Raw genomic sequence first — 15,737 nt, 5'->3', positions numbered from 1 at the left:
TTCCTAATTTGAGGGTCACCCCTGCTTTCATTAGAAGAACCACATTGTTTTTGGCATCTCCCACAGGGCTCAACGTGAAAACAACCACCAGGCAGTTTCCCTTAGAGCCAGCTTTCACAAAGCATGAGTGGCTTGAGCATCTCTGAGTAAAAATAAGAAGTCATCATTGACAGAGAAGTATCCCTTCTTGCCTACTTCTCTAGTCCAACCTTGTACTGATTTACGGAGATCAAAGGAGACCAGGGCATTCAGGGACCATTTTAAAAATGAAAACGGCCATATTGAGAAGCTACTTTTGAATTACACAGTATCAGCGACCAGCCAGGCCTGACATTCCCCTTTTCTCCACCAAACTTGGCCTACACATAACCTTTCACCTTTAGACTAACCCTTTTGATGATTCTGCTCTAAAGACAAGTTATCACTGAAGGTCAACTGAGAAAACGGGTAGGTGATGGTTACGGGTAGAAGCCATCAAGTAATAGTATATAGGAAAATGCTGCACTGTAGCAGGAAGTGAGATCTAGCACATTTGGAATATAAAGAGAATTCTATAGAATCGTGGTTCCAAATACTGTAATGCCACATGACGCAATACTATTACAGAAGCTGCCAGTGCTGCCAGTAATGGGAACGTTATGAGACCCACAGGGAGATGGAGCAAAGAAATGCTTTGGCACCAGAAAGGTCCCCATTTGCATCCCTGCTCTACCACATACTGGCTGTACAGCCTTGGGCAAGTCACACAGCATCAGTCTGTTTCCTTGCCTATAAAATGGGACATTAAGTTTAATTCACAAAGTTTTCAGAGACTAGAGTTAATGTAGAAAACTGGCTCAGTGGGACGTCTGGCTGGCTCAGTTGATGGAGCCTGTGGCTCTTGATCTCGGGGTTTTAAGTTTGAGCCCCATGTTGGGTGTAGAGATTACTTAAAATCTTAGGGTCACTTAGGGTGACTCAGTTGGTTGTGTCTGACACTTGGTTTTAGCTTCGGTTCAGATCATGATCTCAGGGTTAGGAGATCGAGCCCTGTGTCAGGCTCTGTGCTCAGTGTGCAGCCTTTTTGAGATTCTCTCTTCCTCTGACTCCCCCACTCACACTTTCTTAAAAATCTTAAAAGAAAAGAAAAGAAAAGGGGGGATGGGGGCACCTGGGTGGCTCAGTCGTTAAGTGCCTGCCTTCGACTCAGGTCATGATCCCAGCATCCTGGGATGGAGCCCCACAAGCCCCACATTGGGCTCCCTACTTGGCAGGAAGCCTGCTTTTCCCCTCCCACTCCCCCTGCTGTGTTCCCTCTCTTGCTGTGATTGTCAAATAAATAAAATCTTTAAAAAAAGGGGGGGAGGTAGAAACTTGAAGAAAAAATGGTAGCTACTACCATTATTAATGATCATATCATACTCCATTTATGGACCTAGTTCTCAAGAGTGCTACTAGAGCCAGAGAATGAGTTCTACGGGAACAGACAGTCATGGCTTGGAGTCTGTATTTTGTGCTTCAAGTTTCCATTCCTTTCCCCAACACTGTATCAGTTTTAGCTTGTGTAGCCTTCCCTTATGAATAAGTCTTCCTGTGCATCTGAGCTGCACAGCTGCCCATTCTGAAACTCAAGAGAACGGCATCCTTGTTTCTCACATTGATTTTAGTATTTTCATCTCACCATCACCAACTAGAATATGGTACAACAGTCAACAGTTTAAAAATACCATTTATACACATCATTGCCCTCTAGTGCCTAGCGTGATTTTTTTCCTAGTAATCTGCTTAATTTATCCCCTTGACGTAAAAATTAAAAAAAAAAAAAAATCTAGTTAGTGACTCACCAGGTGGAAAAACCTTTTCCCAGGAAATGGAGGTTGATCTCACCAATGACTCTTGCTCTATCTTCCTGATCAAAGCATCTAGCTGTAATCAGAACCACCATCTAAAGTCACAGAGCAGGGCACCCGGGTGGCTCAGTGGGTCTGGCCTCTGCCTTCAGCTCAGTCATGATCTCAGGGTTCTGGGATCGAGTCCTGCATTGGGCTCTCTGCTCCATGGGGAGCCTGCTTCCCCTCTCTCTCTGCCTGCTTGTGATCTCTGTCAAATAAATAAATAAAATCTTTAAAAAAAATAAAGTCACAGAGATTTGGATGTTCTGTTATAGATTATCTTTTTTTCAAGCAGAGAGCCTGATGCGGGGCTCGATGCCAGGACCCTGGGATCATGACCTGAGCCGAAAGCAGAGGCTTAACCCACTGAGCCACCCAGGTGCCCCTGTTATAGATTATCTTGAAAGTGTTGGTTGCGTTGGGATGACCACTCAGTACGAACACATTAGATGCATTTCCTCTTCGGTGTCCAACTTTTTTTTCTTAATACTGATTAAATTTTCAATATCCCTCAGTTCTTAAGAACTTGGCCTCCACAGCATTCCTTATACTTTTTATTTATAATATCTTTACAATAAACATGTATTATTTATACAGGGGAGAATCCACAGTGTTTTCAAGGGAGGGAGAAAATAATCTGGATTACTAAAATAGAAATTTTGCATTCCAACTCTATTCCAGGTTTAGACTGATTAACATCTTGAAAAATGAGTCTGTCACCTGTTTAATTGTGGGCTAGTTTGCTCTAAACTTGGGAAAATGTCTAACCTCATTCACGGGGAGAATGGATGAGCGGCTGGACTTTGTGCTTAGCTATTTGTACCTAGCATCTCCATCGGTCCTGTGTGGTAGGTGTTGTCATCCCTGTTGTATAAGTGAGGTTGAGAGAGTTTACATAAATGAGTCCAAACGTGCACATAAGCCCTTCTCTAATCACAGGGAAACCATCCGAAAGGCATATGTCACTAAAGATGGAACAAGGTGCCATTGTGGTGTAAATAGTAACAAATTATGATAAACTCTGACCCAGAAACTGCTGAAGGACAGGATCTAAGTACCCGGACTGGTAGAAGGTAGGTGCTCAGAGATGACCTGACTTCTGCTGCTGCCTTCAGTAATAAAATGCTAGCTATATTTAAACAAAAAAAAAAATGCTAGTTATAAATTCAGTCACAAACTTACTCCGCACAGATAGAGGCAGGTTTGTTACTCAAATGCAAATCTAACTACATGTGAAATCCTAAAAGTAAAACCTTTGGCTAAATAACCTTCCTGGTATTTTTTCCATTTCAAAAACCTAGACAGACGATGATATACATAAGTCTATGAAGCATAACACCAAACTGGACAGTGGACCTTGGAACGCCCCTCTACCTGCTCCCCTCCCCCAACACAGGCTTCTCGGTCTATAAGCCATTCCTTGGGGAAGAGCAGCAATCCCTTTTCCTCAAAGGCTCTAGAACAGTACCACTGGCACCTGAATGTGCATCTTTAAACACAGTTCAGGACTGGGGAGCTTCTGGGACCATAACTTTAACCCAGCCTTCCATAACAGTCTTTTCACCTTCTGCTACAAAACACGACACGGCAATAACGGCAATGAATCGCTTCAGCCTTTTCACCTCTGCGGAGGCTAAAACAACTTCTCCAACATATAAAGGGGCTGGAAAGCTAATTTCCTGTGAAAGTAATACACAGCCTGGCCCTGGCATTTTAGTTCCCAGGAGAGCCGAAATAAGTCCATTGACCAAAACTCCATGTACAATTGTCTTTCCAAACTTGGTGTGTTTTGCAAAATCTTCATTTAAATGCAAAGGATTAACATCCCCCGTTAATTCTGAGAAGGCAGCCACGTCCCTCTGTGTGAAGACCCTGCTGACTTCAGCCCGGTCTCCAACTCTGACGTGTGTCTGCTCAATGCGCTGCCGGTTCACCACTGGTTGGCTCAGGCAGATTCTCCTCTGAACCCCAACCCACCACAGATAATAGCGGGAAATTACTGGGACCATCTTCAGCACTGTCAAATCCTAGCAATCGGAGCTTTTAAACGGCTTCAGTCTTCAGACAGCTTATTGTCACCAAAAGGTGCTTTTGAGAGCAGAGGAATGTTTCTGCAATTGAAAACTATTCAATCCAATACTAGTTCCCTACTATTACCAGATAAGGCAAGCAGAAATGGAGACACCTGTAAGAGAAAGAAAAAAGTTAAGGAAATCTGGGGAGAAATTGCACTGCAACACAGGGCATGTGGAAACGTGCCTCGTTTCCTAGGGTAAGCGAGGCTGATGCAGTGGCATCTCAAAGAGCACACTTAGAGGTAGCCTCAAATACATAAATCATCATCATAAGTTTAGAAAGAGTCTTCTAATATTTTAGGCACTAGGTATTAAGCAACAAATGGAAAGTTAAGACTTTTCCACAAGAGTTCCAAGTTTCACCCCCAAACATCTCCCATACGATCTAAAATCTAAGTGCTTTCTCTCACACTTCCAGAAGCAAGGTAGTCCTTATTCCTCCCCACTGCCCCCCGGGGATAATTTTAATCCATACTAGATTTATGCAAGCAAAAAATGGGACATGTATTAAAAAAGCAGTTTGAGGGGTGCCTAGGTGGCTTAGTCAGTTGGGTGTCTGACTCTTGACTTTAGCTCAGGTCATGATCTTGGGGTCTTGGGGCTGAGCCCTATGTTGGGCTCCTAGCTCAGCATGGAGTCTGCTTGAGATTCTTTCCCTCACCTCTCCCTTAGCATCCCGCCCCCTCCATGGGCCCAGCACGCTGGGGCCCGAACTCTGCTTCGTTCTCTCTCTAAAATAAATCCTAAAAAAAAAAGAAAAAGAAAAAGAAAAAGAAAAAGCTGTTTGACCCCTACTCAGCCTTGTTTGGAATATGTGAAGGAAGCCTTTACCTGAATTACTCTGAAAGCGCATTTCTTGCCTTTATAGGATCCTAACAGAGTCAAAGAGCTCCACAACTTGACAAGACCACTGTAGAGAGATCAACAATGAATGCATAAGGATTTGTCTCTGCGATATCTCTCTAGTACTTTTGTGATGGGCCAGACAGCTAAATTAGTTCTAAAAAACCCTAATTTAAATGAGAAACTTGAGTAGATGCGCTGCCAAAGAGAGCCCTAAATGAGAAAACTTTAAAAGTAAAAGCACAGTATCTCATAGGCAAAGAATAAAATAAACTGCAATTAGGAATGTTTCTAAAATACATTTTTGAGTTTGCAACCATGGCTATCAATTGGGAAACACGACAGCTGTAAGCAAATCATGAGTTTTGTTCTTTATGTCTAAGCTCCTGCTGGATAAGTGTTCATATCCATCCCAGTTTAAAATTCCAAAAACTACTCAGAGTTCATATGACAAGCCTCTTCTTAGAGAAGAGTATTTTTGCTCTATTTCTCCATCCATGTCTCTCCTCTGTTATACTACAAAGGTGCCTCTGTCTGTCATACCTGCTACATATCCTCAAGATGGCTGACAGGGTCTTCTCTTCGTAGGTTAGGACGTCCAAGGGTAACGCTGCATCAACCTAAGTATGGAAAAATACTATTAGCAGACTATTATTGTCGCTATTTATTATTATTATTTTTAAATTTTTATTTATTTATTTGACAGAGAGAGGGAGATAGGGAGAGAGGGAACATAAGCAGGGCGGAGTGGGAGAGGGAGAAGCAGGCTTCCCACTGAGCAAGGAGCCTGATGTGGGGATCGATCCCAGGACCCTGGGATTATGACCCAAGCTGAAGACAGAAGCTTAACAACTGAGCCATCTAGGCTTCCCTCGCAATTTATTTTTTTAAGGTAATCTCTACCCAATGTGGGGCCTGAACTCACAACCGCGAGATCAAGAGTTGTATGCTCCAGTGATTGAGGTAGCAAGGTACCTTCTACCATCACTGAGTTCTTTTTTTTTTTTTTTTTTTTTTAAAGATTTTATTTATTTATTTGACAGAGAGAGATCACAAGTAGGCAGAGAGGCAGGCAGAGAGAGAGAGGAGGAAGCAGGCTCCCTGCTGAGCAGAGAGCCCGATGCGGGACTCGATCCCAGGACCCTGAGATCATGACCCGAGCCGAAGGCAGCGGCTTAACCCACTGAGCCACCCAGGCGCCCTTTTTTTTTTTTTTTAAAGATTTTATTTATTTATTTGGAGGGCAGCAGAGTGGCTTAGCCATTAAATGTCTGCCTTCGGCTCAGGTCATGATCCCAGGTTCCTGGGATTGAGTCCCACGTTGGGCTCCTTGCTTGGTGGGAACCCCACTTGCTTCTCCCTCTTCCACTCCCCCTGTTTGTGTTCCCTCTCTCTGTCAAATAAATAAATAAATAAAATCTTAAAAAAAAAAAGAAGATTATATTTATTTGAGAGCAAGCTAGAGAGAGAGAGAAAGAGCAAGTATAAGCAGAAGCAGAGGGAGCAGACTCCCTGCTGAACAGGGAGCCTAACACAGGGCTCCATCCCTGGATTCCGGGATCACGACCCAAGTCGAAGGCAGATGCTTAACAGACTGAGCTACCCAGGAGCCCCCATCATCACTAGTCTTAAAGTCTTACAATTAATCCTGTCAACTGCTATTCTCCTCTAAGAAAGCAATATTTTATTTAGTGGTGCTGGAGTATTGGGACTGCTTATTTACAATTATCCCTGTCTGGAATGTTCTTCCTGTAACTCTTCATGACTCTTTACCCTTCAAAAGTCTTCGTTTAAATCGTTCCATCCCTGGGGGCACCTGGATGGCTCAGTTAGTTGAGCAGGAGGCTTTCGATCTCAGGGTTAAAAAAGAAAAAGTTCCATCCCTGATCCCCAGGATTAAGCTCAACTGCCTGCTAGGTTGTTTCACATACAGAAACGATCTACTTCCTCTCTCATAACATTCTTCATTCTGGAACCGGGTATTTTACCTGATAAAAGGTGCACACTTTTCTCTTAAACTTTTTATTTTGAAAAATTGGAATCACAAGGTACCATGTATTTTAAAGGAAGGTTCTATGCACCCCCGGTAATACAGTATCAAACCCAAAAACCTAAAATTGATAAACCAGTTTATTCAGATTTTGCCAGTCATACACGCATTCGTATTTGTCTGTGCGTGTGTGTGTGCATACTTCTCTGCAATCTTCCCACACAGAGCGTTTCATGCAACCACTATCATAACCACCAAGATGGTATCTCATCTGGTGAGATACCATCACCAGAATTAGACCATCACCACACGGCCGCTCTCCTACGTCGTTTTAGTCACACCCACTCCTCCCCCCAACCCCTAACCACGTATCTTTCTCCAGTTTATATACTTACTTACTTCAGGAGCATGATACAAATGGATCACCCAGAATGTTACCTTTGGGGATTAGCTTTTTCACTTAGCATAATTCTCTGGAGATTCAGTTAAGTTTTTATGTGTATCTACAGTTTGTTCCTTTTTATTACTGATTATATTCTACGGTATGAATGTATCATGAATGTTTAACCACTCACGGAAGGACATCTGGCTTATTTCTGCTTTTGGGCTCCTACAAATAGAGCTACGATGAACACTCACATAAAAGTTTTGTGTGAACATTAAGTTTTCACTTCTCTAGGACAAATGCCTAGGTGTATAACTGCTGGGTAGTAGAGCATATGCATGTTTAATTGTTTTTAGAAACTGTCAAATGGTATTCCGAAGTGTCTATGCCATTCTGCATTCCCATTAGCAATGAAGGAGTGACCCAGTTTCTCTACATCCTCACCAGCATTTAGTATTATCACCATTTTTAAAAATTTTTATTTTCAGTTGCTCTGTTAGGTGTGTAGTGATAGCTCGCTGTGTTTTTATTTTTTATTTATTTTTTAAAAAGATTTTATTTATTTATTTGACAGAGAGAGATCACAGGTAGACAGAGAGGCAGGCAGAGAGAGAGAGAGGGAAGCAGGCTCCCTGCTGAGCAGAGAGCCCGATGCGGGCCTCGATCCCAGGACCCTGAGATCATGACCTGAGCCGAAGGCAGCGGCTTAACCCACTGAGCCACCCAGGCGCCCAATCTATTTACTTGTTTTTTAAAAGATTTTATTTTTAAGTAATCCTGACACCCAACATGGGGCTCAAATGCACAACCAAGAGTCAAGAGATCAAGAGTCTCATGCTCCTTCAACTGAGCCAGCCAGGTGCCCCACCCCCATCTTGTTTTGTGGGGCTTTTTTTGAGCTTATTGTGTTGTTGTTTTTTAAAATTTTATTTATTTATTTGAGAGAGAGACAGTGAGAGAGAGTACGAGAAAGCAGAAGGTCAGAGGGAGAAGCAGACTCCCCCTGGAGCTCCACTGGAGCCCGATGCGGAATTCGATCCTGGACTCCAGGATCATGACCTGAGCTGAAGGCAGTTGCTTAAGCAACTGAGCCACTCAGACACCCTGTGCTTATTGTGTTTTTAAGGTGTATTTCCCTAATGGCTAATAATGCTGAATATCTTTTCATGCATGTGTTTCTCTGTCAACAGTACATCTTTTTTTCTAAAATGTCTATTTGTGTCTTTTACTCACTTTCAAGTTGAAATGTTTGGTTTTCTTTACTATGGAGCTTTTAGAGTTTGTTTTATTTTATTTTTATTTTTTAAAAGATTTTTCATTTATTTTTGAGACAGAGAGAGAACAAGCATGCATGGGGGGGAGGAGAAGGAGAAGCAGACTCCCTGCCGAGAAGGAAGCCCAATTCCGGGCTCAAACCCAGGACCCTGGCATTGTGACCTGAGCCCAAGGCAGACGCTTAACTGATTGAGCCACCCAGGCGCCTAAGAGTTCTTTTTACATTTTATTTTATTTTATTTTTTTAAAAAAGATTTTATTTATTTATTTGACAGACGGAGATCACAGAGAAGGAGGCAGAGAGAGAGGAGGAAGCAGGCTCCCTGCTGAGCAGAGAACCCGATGCGGGGCTCAATCCCAGGACCCTGGGATCATGACCTGAGCTGAAGGCAGAGGCTTTAACCCACTGAGCCACTCAGGCGCCCCTCTTTTTTACATTTTAGATATGTGGTTTACAATTAGTGTCCCCCAGTCTATAATTTGTCTTTTCATCCTCTTAACTGAGTCTGCTGTGGAGTAAATGTTTTTAATTTTAATGAGATGCTTACCAGATTTTGATTTGAAATATATGAATCAGGAAATAATTTCCTAAATCATCTTTGTTCTCTCTCAAAATTCTGCTTATTTTCAAGTAAATGCTAACACAGGACTACTCAGTGCGCTGGTCTATGATAAAATAAGAGGCTGTAACACAATGTAAATCAACAATATCACTAAGGACATTGTTTAGTTCAGCTCAGTTTTTTTTTTTTTAAGTTAGTTTATTTATTTATTTATTTATTTATTTTTAGTAATCTCTACACCAGTGTGGGGCTCTACCTCATGATTCTAAGATCAAGCATTGCAAGCTCTTCTGATAGCTCACCTCAAGGTTTGCTTACAGAGACTTTCTCAGTAAAGGAAGGAGTGTGCTGATTTTGGTGTGAATCACAAATCTTCACAATGGGCAAAAAAATTGCACATGGTGCCTGGGTGGCTCAGGCAGTTATGTGTCTGACTCTTGATTTTAGGTCGGATTGTGATCTAGGGTCCTGAGCTGAGCCCTGGTTGGACTCTGTGCTCAATGTGGTGTCTGCTTGGGGTTCTCTTTCCCTCTCCCCCTGCTCACACACACCCTCTTTAAATACATAAAATCTTAAAAAAAAAAAAAAAAAACCACAAACTATTTGCAGGTTGTCAGTCTGAGCCACAGTGTGTGTAGCACGGCACTAAAACATTTGTCTAACACATTCCTTGTCAAATACACAAAGGCATATTAGAAAAGACCTACCCAAAACTCATCATTTCTGAAAGTCTGCTTCTGCAGTGTCAAGTATGTTTCTAAAGTTTTATTTTATTTTATTTTATTTTTTTTAAGATTTTATTTATTTATTTGACGGACAGATCACAAGTAGGCAGAGAGGCAGGCAGAGAGAGAGGAGGAAGCAGGCTCCCCACCCAACAGAGAGCCCGATGTGGGACTCGATCCCAGGACGCTAGGATCATGACCTAAGCTGAAGGCAGAGGCTTTAAGCCACTAAGCCACCCAGGTGCCCCTGTTTCTAAAGTTTTAAAATAAGCATTTGGAAAAGCACTGTTTCGGTATTTCTTACAAAAATCTTGGGAATGTTCAATCTACCAAGTGATTCATACCTCCCCAAAGAGGTCCTTCAAGGCTGAAATAAGCAGCTGTTTGAACTGTGCAGCATTCAGTCCAACCCCACGGTCCTGAAATTCTCTACAAAAACATTAAAAAGAAAAAAATGTATTAAATTCCATACTATCCAAATTCATAAAAATGTCATCACAAATAGAACTAAAGAGACTGAACTTACAGGCAGACTTTCATATAATGGTACTCAGAGGGATTTTTGTAAACTATTCTTTCATATGTGGTGGCTGGGGTTGGCATCTTTTCCAAAGCTGAACACATCTAGAAATTAAAGGCAAGAGGGCTACAAATTAACAAGGTACAAGCTGTTTTTCACTCCCCACCCCCCATTTTTTAAATGAGAATTTTTTTTTAAGGTTTTATTTATTTGACAGAGATCACAAGTAGGCAGAGAAGCAGGCAGAGAGAGAGAGAGAGAGAGAGGAGAAAACAGGCTCCCCACTGAGCAGAGAGCCCGATGCAGGACTCAATCCCAGGACCCTGGGATCATGACCTGAGCCGAAGACAGAGGCTTTAACCCACTGAGCCACCCAGGCTTCCCTTAAATGAGAATTTAACCCATTTTTATTTTTTTAAATTTTTAAAAAATTTTAAAATTTTTAAAAAGATTTTATTTGACAGAGATCACAAGTAGGCAGAGAGGCAGGCGTTGGCAGGAGGGTGGGGGGGTGGGGGGGGAGCAGGCTCCCTGCTGAGCAAAGAGCCAGATTCGGGGCTTAATCCCAGGACCCTGAGACAATGACCTGAGCTGAAGGCAGAGATTTAACCCACTGAGCCACCCAGGTGCCCCTTGATTTCTTTTTTTGAAGGAAGTTCTACACCCAGTGTGTGGCTTGAACTCACAACCCTGAGATCAAGAGTCGCATGCTCTACCAACTAAGCCAGCGAGGCATCCCAGACCCATTTGATTTTTTTTCAAGCTTATTATTTATTTAAGTAATCTCTACATCCAAAGTGAGGCTTGAACTCATGACCCTAAGTTCAAGTCACATGCTCCTCTGACTGAACGACCCAGGCACCCCTTGCCTTTCTTTTTTTCTTTCTCCCTTTCTTTCTTTCTTCTTCTTCTTCTTTTTTAACCCATTTGATTTTTAAAAGAACTCCTAGTTGGGGCGCCTGGGTGGCTCAGTGGGTTAAGCCGCTGCCTTCGGCTCAGGTCATGATCTCAGGGTCCTGGGATCGAGTCCCGCATCGGGCTCTCTGCTCAGCGGGGAGCCTGCTTCCTCCTCTCTCTCTCTCTCTGCCTGCCTCTCTGCCTACTTGTGATCTCTCTCTGTCAAATAAATAAATAAAATCTTTAAAAAATAAATAAATAAATAAATAAAAGAACTCCTAGTATAGTAATTCATTTATTTCTGGTTAAACCAAATTTACCCATAAAGATGCAAAGATTTTCTACATGCCACATTGCTGTACTCTCAAATCCTAACAATATAATCCCAATGGACACTTTTTCTTACTCTGGGCTAAAAGCCCCTCATGCCTTAAGTCATAAGTTTTCAAAATGATCCCATGAGGAAAAGCTATTATTATTCCCACTTTCCCCCCAATCCATTTTTGAGAAGAGGACACTGAGGCTTGGCAAAGAGAGGTAACGCTTGCCCAAGGACACACAGATTCCAAACACTCCTGAGTCCCTCAAGACCACTCTGGTTCAATACTTCCTAATTAAAAAACAAACAAACAAACAAACAAAAAAATGACACCTGGGTGGCTCAGTCAGTTATGCATCTGCCTTCTGCTCAGGTCATGATCCCGGGGTCCTGACATCCTGAGCATCGGGCTCCTTGATCTGTGGGGAGCCTGCTTCTCCCTCTACATGCTGCTTCCCCTGCTTGTGCATGCTCTCTCTCTAACCAATAAATAAAATCTTAAAAAAAAAATAGCATACAGGAATAAAGTGTAGGATCTTCTTGTTTGCCCTCAGTCAACACAGAACATGAAGAGGAGAATGAGGAGTGGTAGCTCGGCTGTTCCATCCCATGCTGGATCTGCCTGTTCTGTCTGAAGGTCAGGTGTATACAGAGCTATTTGGTAGCCCCTACCCCCCACAAAGGGCTGAGCTTAAAAAAGCAAGGGGTTTGAGAAGAGGGATTCCTGGAATGAGCAATCAATATCATTTCTAATAGACCTGGATCCTTCAAGAATTCAGAACATGCTGGTCCCCTGGGGATAATCTGTCACTGGCTCCATTCTTTCCTACCTCACTCCCCCTCTGGATAGCCCCTACTCATCCTTTACATTTTAGCTTAAAGCTCACCTCTTCCAGGAACTTCACCTCCTCCAGAAAGCCATCTTTTGGACACCTTATTCTACATTAGATTCACTTGTTATGCAATCTCTTAATACTATTTGTTCAATATCTGGTTCCCCAATAAAGAAACCAGGAAACTGAGGGCCAACCAAAAAAAGGGACTTAGCCAAGGCCACATAGCTGTAAACCAGCATTTATAAAACCTTTGCACCAGGCTCAGTTCCAACCACTCCTAGATGATATCCTCAGAGAAAAGGAGAAGTTAGGGTCAAGGAGCTACATCCAAGCATCCACTTAGAAACATGAATAGTTACTGTGTCTGGCACAGAGTAGGTATTCAATAAACACTTACTGAATGTGAGAAGTACTAGGCCTGTATGTTTGAGGGTACTTTTGCTTTCAAGAAAGACTGCAGGGGAGCCTGGGTGGCTCAGAGGGTTAAGCTGCTGCCTTCGGCTCAGGTCATGAACTCGGAGTCCTGGGATAGAACCCCGCATTGGGCTCTCTGCTCAGCAGAGAGCCTGCTTCCTCCTCTCTCTCTGCCTGCCTCTCTGCCTGCTTGTGATCTCTCTCAATAAATCTCTCTCAAATAAATAAATAAAATATTTAAAGGAAAAAAAAAGAAAGACTGCAGAAATAACCACCTGATGATTTTTTTCCCAATCATTAGAGTTGTCCCTGACTAGAAGGGCAGAGAGAATAGGGCCCTCAATCACTTCATTCATTGTCTGGCACCCGATGGGTGTTTTTTTAAGAGTCACCATCAGTCTTTTTTTTTTTTTTTAAAGATTTTTTTTTTTTTTTTAATTTGACAGAGAGAAATTACAAGTACACTGAGAGGCAGGCAGAGAGAGAGAGAGAGAAGGAAGCAGGCTCCCTGCTGAGCAGAGCCCGATGCGGGACTCGATCCCAGGACCCTGAGATCATGACCTGAGCCGAAGGCAGCGGCTTAACCCACTGAGCCACCCAGGCGCCCCTCACCATCAGTCTTGATGGAGTTGGCTGTCTGAGCTAGGGGAATGAGATTTGGCCTGAGGCTCAGGATGCCAATAACAATGAAGACTTTTCTGGAAATGGATGATAATGGTTCCATAACAGTGTTAACATACTTTGCATAAATGGGCTGTACCCTTAAAAATGGCAATTTTAAGTTATGTATATTTGACCAAAAACGACTTAAGGAGCAAGTGTTTACTGAGCAGTGACCTCCACAAACGCCTCAGCCTCAGAGGCAGTGACAGTATTGCCCTCTGCAGGCTGTCCCGAGATTAAGGGAGAGCATGCCTGGGTACCCTTCCTACAGCCAGGCTCACTGTAACAATGGAAGAACTTCCATAGCTCTTGCTATCATCATCTTTGAAGCCAGCCTTTGTAATGGCTGTAGGGATGCTCATTAAGTGACCTATAGTCATAGGTGTCCCTAATTCCACCTGCTGCCCACTCTCCCCCAACCTAGTCTCTACAGCAGTCAGACTGAGCCAGTTAAAACCTATTCGAGCCCTCGCCATTCCTCTGCTCAAAACCTAGCCATGGTTCCCGTTTTACTGAGAGTAAACCCAAAGGACTTACAGGCCCGGCAAGGCCTTACCTGAACTGTACCGCTGCCTCCTCCCACAGCTCTGACCATGCTCCCTTGCTCAACCCCCTCCACCAGACTCCTAGCTCTTCCTCACACACCGTTTCCCTCCCGCCTCTGCGCCTCGCTCCTAGCTTTTCCGCACGCTGGGAACACGCCTCCTCCAGGTAACCAGATGGCTCGCTCCCTCGCTTCTTTCACGGCATGGATCAACTCGCACCCCTCGATTTGGTCCGGTGGCTGTTCTAATACGGCAGCCCCTCCACGCCCCTGTTCTAGTTTTCCCCCACAGCACTTAACCACCTTCTAACACAACTACGTAATTCATTTATTCGCTCTGTACTTCCCTCCCCCACCCAACAGAACATACACTCCGCAAGAAACCGAGTTCTATCCTGTTCGCGACTGTTTCGCAGATACCGAAAAGTGCATCACACACAGTATGCATCCAATATATAAGTTTTGGGCCAAATCAATCATATTAAAAGAAAAGAAAAAAAAAAAAGCTCAGTCCCCTACTGTTGGACACTTCCGTTGTTTTAAACTTTTTTTTTTTTTTAAACGACCATCCGCCATTTATTTGGCGCCCACCTGGCGCCGGGCGCATGCGGTCTGCACACGTGATTCCGCTCACTCCTCGCAGCCACCATCTGCTGCCGAGACCCTGTTGTACAGAAACCCAGAGAGGTGCGTGGCCGGAGCTCGCCAGCAACCCACTGCGTCCTAGGCCGGAGCAGATAGGTATTTCAGATGGTCGCGCGCCGGCCGCCGTAACTCTTTGCTTGCGCATGCGCACCTGTTGCGCACGGCCATGCGCCACGAGTGTGGCCGACTGAGCTCAATCCCGGCAAAAAGCCGCTCTTTCATGGGCTTCTGCTTACCTGCTTTCGATAAGATTAGTCTGGCGCCTCCCTGATTCCTGTTCACTGCAAGAATCCACCAAAGCTGGGAGCTCCTCTGTAGTGGCCAGAGCCCTGGGCCCAGGAAACTCCGGGGTTACTTACGTTTGGCTCCTGTCTGTTTCGCTCCCCGGAAGCGTAATGGCTAGGCGCGGATATGACGTCACCGCGCGGCGTCCTCCTTGGAACCTGGGCGTGAATCCTGCAGGAGCTCAGACTGGCCGAGCTCAGTGCCCCCTGGTGCCCATTCCAGAGAAAACTCTGTGACCAAATGTGTGTATGGGGTACTGGACTCCGGACGTATTTATTCGTCCCAGGAGCTCGCTTTCATGGTCGTGCATTTTTCCATGCATTCATTCACTCAGCTTTCTATGTAGCTTCTCTTCTGCGGAGCATCTTCCATCAAGCACCCCAAGGATTGGAGCCACTCCTAATGTCCCTTGAGGCGCCCAGGCCATAGTAGGTTATCCATCTGGGTTGACATAAGCTCCAGATGGTCCTGTCTTCAGATGAAAGCTCGGTTTCATCTCTGCATTTATTCATGCTGACTCCCTGTTATGTGCTGGTACTGGGAACCCAGCGGAGAACAAGAAGATACGACCCTGTACTCGTGAAACTGATAGTGTTTGTAAATAATAATAATATAGTAATAACAACAACAATACTAATAGCAGCTAATATTTATCTAGTACTTTCTTCGGGCCAGGCGTAATGAAAAAAAAAATTTCTTATGTTAAGTCGTGGAACTCTCACACAACCTTAAGGTAGCTATTATAATGATCGTCCCCACTTTACAATGGGGGGGACTGAGGTCCGAGAGGCTGTTACTTGCCCAAGACCACCCAGGTGTAAACAGTGAAGCAGGCGGTCTGACTTTAGATGGTGCTGTCCATACTGCCCCATACTACCATCAGTTGT

General features: G+C 43.9%; 2 protein-coding genes across 4 annotated transcripts; both read right to left on the bottom strand.

The window, feature by feature from the left end:
- Positions 1 to 2,412: 2,412 nt before the first annotated feature.
- On the bottom strand, positions 2,413 to 3,905 carry HTD2 (hydroxyacyl-thioester dehydratase type 2). The gene has a single exon (XM_032323572.1). The coding sequence runs from the start codon at positions 3,878 to 3,880 to the stop codon at positions 3,374 to 3,376; it is 507 nt and encodes a 168-aa protein (XP_032179463.1). The 5' UTR covers positions 3,881 to 3,905; the 3' UTR covers positions 2,413 to 3,373.
- Positions 3,906 to 3,949: 44 nt separating this feature from the next.
- Positions 3,950 to 14,960, bottom strand: RPP14 (ribonuclease P/MRP subunit p14). Of its 3 annotated transcripts, none has more exons than XM_032323602.1 (6): positions 14,925 to 14,960; positions 10,254 to 10,351; positions 10,072 to 10,156; positions 5,333 to 5,409; positions 4,778 to 4,856; positions 3,950 to 4,056 (listed from the first exon to the last, which is right to left on the bottom strand). In XM_032323602.1, the coding sequence occupies exons 2-6, from the start codon at positions 10,349 to 10,351 to the stop codon at positions 4,000 to 4,002; spliced, it is 396 nt and encodes a 131-aa protein (XP_032179493.1). In that variant the 5' UTR covers positions 14,925 to 14,960; the 3' UTR covers positions 3,950 to 3,999. The 3 variants fall into 3 exon arrangements, with proteins under 3 accessions (XP_032179493.1, XP_032179485.1, XP_032179478.1); XM_032323594.1 differs by lacking the exon at positions 14,925 to 14,960 and adding an exon at positions 14,802 to 14,918; XM_032323587.1 differs by lacking the exon at positions 14,925 to 14,960 and adding an exon at positions 14,512 to 14,786.
- Positions 14,961 to 15,737: the final 777 nt, after the last annotated feature.

Source organism: Mustela erminea, chromosome 1, assembly GCF_009829155.1.
Source record: "Mustela erminea isolate mMusErm1 chromosome 1, mMusErm1.Pri, whole genome shotgun sequence".
NCBI classification, from domain to species: Eukaryota; Metazoa; Chordata; class Mammalia; order Carnivora; family Mustelidae; genus Mustela; species Mustela erminea.
Note: the sequence above shows the minus strand (reverse complement) of the source record. Positions and strands in the feature narration are given on the sequence as shown.